The sequence below is a fragment of the Myotis davidii genome, unplaced genomic scaffold (assembly GCF_000327345.1).
Source record: "Myotis davidii unplaced genomic scaffold, ASM32734v1 scaffold399, whole genome shotgun sequence".
NCBI classification, from domain to species: domain Eukaryota; kingdom Metazoa; phylum Chordata; class Mammalia; order Chiroptera; family Vespertilionidae; genus Myotis; species Myotis davidii.
Window position 1 is genome coordinate 2,900,100 of NW_006292094.1, and position 10,424 is coordinate 2,910,523.

At 60.1% G+C, this 10,424-nt stretch overlaps 1 protein-coding gene across 1 annotated transcript in view; it reads left to right on the plus strand.

Annotated features, from left to right (window-relative positions):
* Positions 1-9,471, plus strand: part of LOC102754433 (neuron-specific protein family member 2) — a 33,202-nt gene extending 23,731 nt beyond the window's left edge. Inside the window, exons 4-5 of the mRNA XM_006765461.2 lie at positions 8,762-8,945; positions 9,323-9,471. Of these exons, the coding sequence (XP_006765524.2) occupies positions 8,762-8,945; positions 9,323-9,471 (333 nt within the window). The remainder of the gene's footprint in view (positions 1-8,761; positions 8,946-9,322) is intronic.
* Positions 9,472-10,424: the final 953 nt, after the last annotated feature.

The window sequence follows — 10,424 nt, forward strand, 5'->3', positions numbered from 1 at the left end:
CTGAGGGCTCTCCCAGGCAGGGGCTGCTATGGCGTCTCCGCCTCCCATGTGCCCGGCCGGGCCGTGAACGAGGTGTTCCGCCAGGATCAGGGACACAATTAGTCTTTGGGTTACATGGTGAAATATGAATGAGATTTTCTCCATTTCAGTTCTCAGAGGAGCCCTCGGGAAACGGTTCTTTAACACCCGAAAATGAGGCCGGGAAAATCAATTGCGCTCCTCGCTGCAGGAGATGAAGGCAAGCGTGACTTTCCCGAGCCTCCCAAGGCAGCGCAGTATAGGGGTTGGGGGTGGAGGCACCTTTCCGAGCCTCCCAGGGCACCGCGATATAGGGGGTGGGGGTGGAGGCACCTTTCGTTCTAATGTGGATTTCAGGCGGGGCCCAGGCTGGGAGCCGCCAAGCAGCTCAGCCACCGCCTGTGGAATTCAGGAGCACACGGTGGCAACGCCCCCAGCGCCTCGCACGGCCTTTTTCCTATTTTTAAGCAACAATGAGCCGCTGCAGCCTTGCCCACAGCTAAACACCCACGGCCACCACGCCTCCTTCCACGGTGGAGGGGAAGGCCAGGCACTGGGCAGGAGGTGGGTATTGACGGCGTCTCCCAGGCCCAGGCCCAGGCCTGCGGCATCCAGCCTCTCCGTGGGCCTCCAGACCAGCGTGGGGGCAGCACTGTCATCCTTCTCTGTACAGAGAAAAGTCAGAGCCCAGGACAGAGCGGCCGCCTGGGCCACGCGGGTCAGGAGCCGTGTGTGCATCTTCTGCACAGTCGCGTGTTATCATCTCGGGAATCTGTGGATGTTTAACGATCCAGGTCCTGTCCTTGGTCAGGCTTCCAGAACACCCAGAGCCAACGTGCTGCCCCTGCTGCAGGTACGGGCTGTGCTAGATCTGCCTCCAGGAAGGGCCGTCCTCCATCCTTCCCTTTATTTGCTGCTATTTTCCTCATCTGTGAAATGGGGACATACCAGCACCGATCTCTGAGGGTTGTGCAGGCATGTGGAGAGGCGCTGGCATGCTCTAGGCAGCACTGGGCACACGACCATCTCCCCGGGGGGGTCAGGGCTGCTAAATCCTGGGGCCTGCACGGTGCCTGCAGTCGTTTCTGGAACCAGAGAGAATGGAGTACAAATAGGATGAATGTAGCTGGTCAGGTGGCACTTACTGACTTCCTACTGATTGATTGATTGATTGATTGATTGATCGGCCAAGCCTTGGGGTCCTCCGGCAGGGCCCTCAAGGAGCAAACAGCTGGGTCCAAACTCAGGTCTCGCCCAGGCAGGTGTCAAACCCGCTTCCTCAGCCGCTTGCGTAGTTTCCCTCCGAGCCCAGAGCTCGAAGCCCCCACACTCTCCGCTTTATTTTCCGAGGCCAGGAGGCCCTGACCCGAACTCACCCTCCACCCGTGTGTTTCCAACCCTGCAAAGAGCAGCTTCCCCCGCAGGAAGGGATGCTCACCCTGCGCTCTGGGTCATGACACCCTCGCATCCCGCCCGCTGGGCCGCTGGGAGGGCAGGGCCAAGGTCACAGGTAAGTAAGCACAAAGCCCGACCCAGAGCCGGACCCGGAGCGCAGCCACGGAACCGGCTGAGGGAAGGTCAGGTCACCAGGGCGCAGAGGCCTCTGCCTGCGGGCGGGCTGTGTGCAGCCCCGCGGGTCTGCTGGCTGAGGCGCTCGACTTTGTAGAGCCAGGCAGTTTATAAGGGACAGGCGCTCCCATTATGAGGAGCGGGGGAGAGTGGGCGAGAGGCTGGGGCCTGGTTCCTTCCCCAGTAAAGCCAGGGAAAGTTAATTAAGGCTGTGACTCAACAGGCTTTTCTGATGCAATTAGAGGTGCAGCTGGGCAGCCTGCTATTTCAGGGGCAGGAAGTCAGCAACTGGCTCCACAGGCCACTGCCTGAGGCAGGCATTTCAACAGCGACGCCAGCCCGAAGCCCAGCCCGGCCAGCGGGATGCCCAGCCCAGCAGGAGCCTCACGTTGGGTCTGTGGGAGTCACCCGTGTGCCTGGCCGTGTGCCTGGGCCGTGGGCACTCCAATGGATCCCACGTCTGCAGGTAGGGAGACTGCGGCCCAGAGAGGGGGTGCCACTTGCTTAAGTCACACAGCCAGTCTGTTCCTAGAGCCGGCTCCTGCCACCTTCCACAGACTCCCTCCTACACCTGCACCCCAGGCTCTGAGGAGCCTGAGTGAACTGCACTCTGCCGTACCCCGAACCCGTGGACGCCTTTGTTTTCGTAATAAACTCACATGTAACCAGGGGAGCAGTAGAGGAGCTGCGGACCCGTCTGCTCGAAGCCCGCCGCCTGCCCATGGGGACGGATCTGTAGCCACAGTCACTCCCGTGGAGACAGCAGGCCGGTGGCATCGCAGCTACCTACTCTCCCCCGTCACAGCAGCCCTGCTCAGACGGTGGGGCCTTCTTGATTCTGGACCACTTTTTACAAAATGCAGCCCGGCAGGAGGAGGCCCGGACATGTGGGGAGATGTAGGAAGAAGGGGTGCGGCCTGGCCTGGCCGTGACGGAGGGGTCCCCATGATAAGACCGTTCCTGCACGGGCTCCATGCAGGAGAGGGCGCGGGAGCTATTTCAAGGACACGCAGTCCTGGCCCTTTAACCCCCACCCACCTGCGCCGTAGCTGGTCGCAGGTGCTGCTGGTCTTCTCCCTGACTCCCTCGGGCCCATCGTCCCCGCTTCTAGAACAGCCGTGGGAGGCGGGGGCAGTCTGGTCTCGGCCTTTACTGCTACCTGATCCCGAAGCCACCACTTCTGAAACCTTGCTTCCTGTAAAATAGGTTGTTGAAAGGTTTAAAAACGAAAGCTTAGATTTGCATCCACTGCCCCCGGTTTAAGAGCTGAGGAGTTGAACTTACAGCTCAGGGTCTGTCTCTTCTTCAAAAGCCGAGTCAGCCATTACCTGGCCTCCTCCCGTCCTTGCCAACAGGTGTTGTGCCGGGGAGATGGGCGCGTTCCTCCGGCCCCTCCAGCGCCCTCACGCCCCTTCCTCACACGGGGTCGTCCTCGCTGGCTCCTGCCGCGATCCGCTCTGGGCCCACACGCGGGCGGTGACGAGGGACGCGTGCTCCTTCCCGCAGGCGGTCTGGGTCTGGGGGCCGTGTCCAGGTCTCATTTGTACTGGTCCTGGGTTCACGGCTTATAGAGCCACCACCTCCTGAGGCACGGCCGCTGCCCGTCCTGCAGGGGGCGCGCTGCACGGCCTGTCCTCTGCTGCAGGTTGACCCGCGGTGTGAGCTCTCAAATGAGAAACCCAGAGATTGAGCTCTGTCATCACAGGCCTCGCTCCTTATCCCTCTTTTTTTATATATATATTTTATTGATTTTTTTACAGAGAGGAAGGGAGAGAGATAGAGAGTTAGAAACATCGATGAGAGAGAAACATCGACCAGCTGCCTCCTGCACATCTCCTACTGGGGATGTGCCCACAACCCAGGTACATGCCCTTGACCGGAATCAAACCTGGGACCTTTCAGTCCGCAGGCCGACGCTCTATCCACTGAGCCAAACCGGTTTCGGCATCCCTCATTTTTAATGCCCATGCGAAAGCGAATTAGACTGGGAACTGAGCTACCGCTCTGGCAGGTTCCAATGTAAACCCAGCCTTTTCCTTTCAAGGGTTCCACCAATATCAATGCACTGCTGGCCCGGCCAGTCTCACCTCCCGCCTCCTTCCTGCGGGGGGGCCCCCTGGGTTCCAGAATAGACAGACATTGCTCAGGGAGTCTGAGGCTGCAGATGCTTCCTTTCCTTTCACAAGGCAGCCCACCTAGGAGACTCATCGCCCCCCACCCACCCCAGCATGGGCGCCTTAATGGGCTGGGGCTTCCACGGGAAGCTGACCCCGCCGGGTGATGGCACAAGCCCTCGGGGTGGGGTGGGAGCATGCCGCTCCCCTGTGCTCCCGAGGCAGCCGCCTGGGGTGAGTGTGCAGGGACAGCCTCTGGGCCAGCGGAGCCCCAACCCTGCGGCCCCGGGCGCCGCGTCTGAGTTCCCTCAGGCTCGTGGCTTCTCTGGGCCTCATGTCTTCATTTATCAAATGGGAAGATGGTGAGACCTACTTGGTAGGGCTGGTTTTAAACATTAATAAGAGATCAAGGTAAACAGCCTCGCTGTGGTTAGTAATTCTCAATGTCCATCTTCATCTTTCCCAATGAAGTCATCTTGGATGTGGGAGCCTCCCTGTCCGGGCGCTGAGCCCAGCGGAGGGTTCACAGAGCAGACGCCCACTCTCGGCCGGTCCTGCCATGCGGGCTCGGCATTCCCGCCCAAGGCTGGCTCACCGAGGTGCCCTGTGGTGTTGGTGGCACCGTGTGGGCACACTGAGCCTTTTGCACCGGTTCTGGGAGAGGTGGGGGCCCTCCTCTGAGCCCAGACGCCAGAGGCCAACCTTGTAAGCAGACCTTCCCAGGGCTGGCAGCCTCAGGCCCCGCTGCCACCCCTTCTCTGTGAGAACTCCTGTCAGGGCCACTGTGTGTGTCAGTGTGTGTGTGTGTGTCTGTGTGCCTGTGAGTCTGTGTGCTGGTGTGTGCGTGTGTTGGTATGTCAGTGTGTGTGTGTGTGTGTGTGTCCGTGTGTCTGTGTGTCTGTCTCCCTGTCTCTGCATCTTTGTGTGTGTCCGTGTGTCTGTCTCCCTGTGTCTCTGTGTGTGCCTGTGTGTCTGTCTCCCTGTGTCTCTCTGTGTGTGTGTGTGTCTGTCTCCCTGTGTCTCTGTGTGTGTGTGTCTCCCTGTGTCTCTGTGTGTGTCTGTGTGTCTGTCTCCTTGTGTCTCTGTGTGTGTCTGTCTCCCTGTGTCTCTGTGTGTGTCTGTGTGTCTGTCTCCTTGTGTCTCTGTGTGTGTCTGTCTCCCTGTGTCTCTGTGTGTGTCTGTGTGTCTGTCTCCTTGTGTCTCTGTGTGTGTCTGTCTCCCTGTGTCTCTGTGTGTGTCTGTGTGTCTGTCTCCTTGTGTCTCTGTGTGTGTCTGTCTCCCTGTGTCTCTGTGTGTGTCTGTGTGTCTGTCTCCTTGTGTCTCTGTGTGTGTCTGTCTCCCTGTGTCTCTGTGTGTGTCTGTGTGTCTGTCTCCTTGTGTCTCTGTGTGTGTCTGTCTCCCTGTGTCTCTGTGTGTGTCTGTGTGTCTGTCTCCTTGTGTCTCTGTGTGTGTCTGTCTCCCTGTGTCTCTGTGTGTGTCTGTGTGTCTGTCTCCTTGTGTCTCTGTGTGTGTCTGTCTCCCTGTGTCTCTGTGTGTGTCTGTGTGTCTGTCTCCTTGTGTCTCTGTGTGTGTCTGTCTCCCTGTGTCTCTGTGTGTGTCTGTGTGTCTGTCTCCTTGTGTCTCTGTGTGTGTCTGTCTCCCTGGGTGAGGAGGCAGAGACTGGGGAGAAACCCTTTCTCCTCCTGGGGAGATGCACACTGAGAGTGGGGCCGACATGCTGCGTCCCCAGCGTGGCCGGCTGTGCGAGCCCCTGTGCATGCGGTCACTGTGCGGCTGGCGTGGTCTCGCAGGAGCAACGGGGTGTGGAGCAGCTTCGCTGGCCCGGAGCCCCCTGGCACGCGTAGCAGAGCCACACACGAGCTGGAAGACGACGATTTCTCATTTTCCAAACCAATTTTGCTGACCTGATTTTCTTTTCTTTATCAACTCTTGTGCCAAGAAAGGGGATTGAGGAATGGAAGTAGCTTAATGGAACGCTGTGTGCTGCAGGGCTGGTGTCTCCATGGCGACGGGATGCAGGCTGCATGCAGACGGGGGCTGAGATGCACTGAGACAGCTGTGCCTCTGACGGGGCCGGGTGCACGAATGGCCTCCTGGACTCACGTGGAAATGCTGGTTCCTGGGCGCTGAACCGACAGGGGGCCAGGACTTTGTGTCTGATCTACCTCCTTCCATGGCTCTGAGGCTCAGGGAGTCGCAGGCCATGGTGTCAGGCTGTGAGTCAGCCCACGGCGGGTGTGGCACACTCTCAGCCCCATCACCAACTGTTCAGAGGAGTAATTTCGGGAGATCCCTCCCTGCAGCGGGGCCATGGGTGGGAGGGGAAAGGGAGGGGCCAGGGAGGACACGCCCACCTCAGGAGCTTCAGCCCCATCAGCACAAACCACCAGCAGACCCTTTAAGTAGCAGGACCCACGGGCCCTCGGAGGCCCCAGGACCGAGGGCACAGCTTTGCCCTGGGGGTGTAGGTAGTTGGGGGGCACAGGTCACGGCTGATGGCAGCACAGTGCACTGGCAAACCCTGATGGTCCTCATGCCCAGGAAACCCCTGGCCCAGACTCAGCTCCGCGGTTGCAGGGTAACCGATGGCAGTGGGAAGCATTTGCACGGGATCGCCACAGTTGTCCCTGGTGACCGTGTGTGTGGACTGGCGCGGTGGTGAGCCATTTTCCAGATGGGAGAACTGAGGCCTCCTCGGTTCCACTAGTCCCGGCAGGCATGCGAGCAGGTCCTGGGCCGCAAGGGGCAGAAAGTGAAGCCGCAGGAGAACACGGGTTCCTGGGGGACGTGTGTGCGTAGGAACAGGCGGCAAGCGAGTGAGGACGTGCCTGAGATGGTGGACAGCTGTTTTCCTCTTGGACTTCCAGCTTTGTCTTTTTAATCACGGGCAATGAATTATTAATAAAAATATCGCTCATGTAGTTAGAGATACACTGGCAGTAGGACATGTGGCGGCAGCGGAACTTCGGACCCGAGTCCCTAGCCTCACTCTGCCCCATGCATGTAAAGCCGTCGTTCCCTCAGCCTCCGAAAGCCCGTCTGGAAATGGGCACAGTGATGGTGCCCACTGCCCAGGCCACGAGGACACGATGGGTGACTAACGCACGTCTGCACTCCACGCGTGCCAACCGAGGGCGTGACCTCGGGCAGGCCAGCCCAGGGGCTCCGTGCACCGCACCGTTTGCCTCTCAGCGTGAGAAAGTCACATGTGTCGTCCCGTCGAGAGAGAAGTAAACTGAGGCCTCCCGAGGGCAAGGAACTCCCCAGGGTCACAGCGAGGGCGGAGCCGGGCTTTGCGTCTGGACGGCCCGGCCCCAAAGGCGCTGCTCAGACTGCCGGCCCAGCACTGGGAGGCGGCGGGACTTCTGTAGCCGCTGGCAAGGTGCAGGGTGGCGGCGTCTGTCTCTGGGGGCCCAGCTGTCACATACAAAGGACGGTGTCCGCAGGCAGCTGCTTCATCTCCCCACGGAGCGCCTGCTCCTGATGCGCTGGGTCTGCTGCTTCCGGGGCTCCAGGGTGCCCTCCTCACGGCAAAGGGAGGTTGTAGGGCCTGTGGGGCCCAGATGCTGCGGAAGCTCCTGAGCCTCTTCAGTTGGGGTTTCTAGGAGGTTCCTTACAGAGCAGGACCCAGCGATCTTCCTCCTCCCTGGGTCAGAGCAGGGCTGGAGGTCCCAGCTTGGGAACAGAGACCAAACATATACCATCCTCCAGCTGCATGCGCACACGGGCTCCATCCTCCACCTGCATGCTCACATGGGCTCCATCCTCCACCTGCATGCTCACACAGATGGGGTCTGACGGTGGGGTTCAGACACCCGGTGTCCATCTTTCCCTTTGCCAAGTCCTCCCGTCCATGCGCCCAGATGCCAACACACAACCCCATTTGTGGAGCAGCCTCGCGCCGCTTCCTCCTGTCTGTGCGCCCCCAGCCTGGGCGGCCAGGAGAGGGCATGGGGACCCCAATGTCGATATGATTATTTTTTTTCTTCTGAATCAAAACACCCTCCTCTCATGAGAGGAGAACTCCATGTTTCTAGGGCGACTGACTCAGTGGGCTGCCAGCTTTGAAAGGACCTGAGAAAAAACATATATAAACAACATATATATTGGACCTTGGTGCTGGCGCCAGGTGGTGAGGGAAAAGAAAAGAAATGCAAAAATAAAAGAAATAAAAAGAGCATGAGACAAACACACAGCTGGTTATGTAACACCCGATGGGTGACGTCCTGGGGCTGGGCCCATCAGCTGTGCACAGGGACCAGGCCTGGCCAGCCCCCGGGGCCCGGGCATCCACCAGGCACCCCTCTCCCATCGACCCGCACCGCCCCGTTTGTTGGGTCTGTTATTTTGAAAGCTTGCTTGTTCTTCACGTTAGGGGCTGGGCTTGGGCTCGGCAATGAGACCAGCAGAGCAGGGCCAGGCCTGGCCTTCGATGAACGGGCCTCTGTGCTGGCGGTTGTGTGAGTCCGCGTGGGGGTGCAGGGGCCGCAGGTGAGACGTGGCGATGATGTGGGCCAGGGTGGAGGTGGCTGAGGTGACAAGCGGGCGGATGACGGGCGTGTCTGAAGGCAGAGGGACAGCGCCTGCTGGCAGGCTGAGCGTAGAACCTGCGGAGAATAGAGCCAAGGCAGACGCCCAGGGTTAGGCCCGAGCCTGCGAGGGCGGAGCGGACATTCCAGGCAGCGGGAACACGCAGGGCCTATGTCGGGGGCGGGAACGTGTCCTGGGCGTCCCCGTGGAGGTGAGCAAGCAGTGACACCGGAGAGTGGACCTCGGTGCCAGCGCCAGGTGGTGAGGGAATGATCGGCCCCCGACCCCCAGAGAGCTCTCGGGGAAAGTAAATGGGGGGCGGGGGGAGTCATGTTGGACCCAGAAGCAGCTTCAGAAAATACCTGGCAGGAGGGGAAACCGAGGCCCAGAGAGCGCAGGTGGTTTGCTCAGGGTCACACTGCAAGTGAGCGACAGGCCGTCCCTTGCCCGCCCTACCTCCACCCCGACCCAGGCTCGAAGGCTGCTGCCTGAGGCAGGAAGCTGGCGGTGACCCCGCTCTGTCCCCCCAGGTCACCATCCTGGTCAGCCTGGCCCTCGCCTTCCTCGCCTGCATCGTGTTCCTGGTGGTTTACAAAGCCTTCACCTACGACCACAGCTGCCCCGAGGGCTTTGTCTACAAGGTAAGGGCCTCCGCAGGTGAGCAGCCGGGGACGGCTTATCAGCGTCTTCTTCTCACTGGCGCCCAGGCTCCGGGTCCGCCCCTCCCTGCAGACTGTTTAAGGGGTGGCCGAGGGTCTGCCACTTGGCACGAAGGACTGGTCTCGGGGGACAGTAGACGAGGTGCACCCTGCTGTGAGGCGTTGCAGTGAGGAGAGTCCCGCTCCCTGGGGGACACTCCCCGTCCGGCCTCGGGGCTCTCCCTGGCCAGAGCGTCCTGGTCTGAGGGCTGCGTCCTGTCCCCACGGCCCGCAGAGATGGATGACAGGTAGCTGCAGAGGGGCCCCAGGCCGCAGCCCCACTCTGCTCCTTCCCTCCAAGACCTGGGCCAGCTGCATGGCCCGGGGCGTCCCCTCGCCCTCTGAACCTCAGCTGTCTTACCTGCCAAATGGGCACGCATCGTCTGCCCACAGGCTTTTGTGAGGCCCAAAGGAGAGAACTTAGTAAAGCCAGCCAGCGAAGGGCCTTCTACATCAGCCTTTCCCACCTCACAGACCACTGGTTAGCGACCGCTGTTCCAGATAACCGCTCTCCACAAACGTTCGTCAGAATAGACGTCTGATCTGGATCTAGAGCAGGGGCCGTGCGCCTTCGTCAATTACCCTTCCCAGGAGCCCACGCTGGGCGTTTCACGCACGTTCCCTCCGTGGAGCTGCACCCCATTGAGAAATACAGGGGGTTCCCCCATTTCCATCCGAGGGAAGGGAGGTGAAGGGCGTCTGGGGAGCAGCGGTTTCTGAGACGTCACCCAACATTGCAAAGTGAGGGAGTCGCACGTGGAACGCCCCCTTCAAGCAGGTTCCCCAGGAAAGGTGCCACGGGACTCCCGAAGACATGTCCTGAGCAGGCGCCCGGGCTCTGGGTGGTGGTGACGCTGTCACCAGGGACAGGTGCATACGCTGCGACGCAGCCACACGGGGGACTCTGTGCTGCGGTGACCATAAGGCAGGGAGGTGTCCAGACCCGGACACAGAATCCCCCCAGCATAAGACAAAGGCAGAGGTGCTGCTGTGTGTGAGGGGGAGGGGGCGGGGCAGGGGTGCTTCCATTGGCAGAGACGCTCCCTAAGAAATGCACTGGAAAATGAAGACACATGGGTCCTGGGGGATGGTTAGGGCACAGGGACCCGGAGCCAGGCTCCCCGCACGCGTCTTGCTGAACATCTGCCCTTGATGGTGTAATTACATCAATATGGTCAGGAACCAGGCTTTTTAAAAATAGATACTTTTATTGATCTCAGAGAGGAAGGGAGAGGGAGAGAGAGAGAAATATCAATGATAAGAGAATCATCGATCAGCTGCCTCCTGCACACCCCCTACTGGGGATCGAGCCCGCAACCGGGCATGTGCCCTTGAGTGGAATCGAACCCGGGACCCTTCAGTTCGCAGGCCGGTGCTGACCCAAACCAGCCAGGGCGGGAACCAAGGCTTTGATGACGAGGACACACAAGAGCAAACTAAAGGAAATAGGCGGCCACGGCTGCGGGCAGGGCGTGGTGTGGGGTGACGGGAGCCG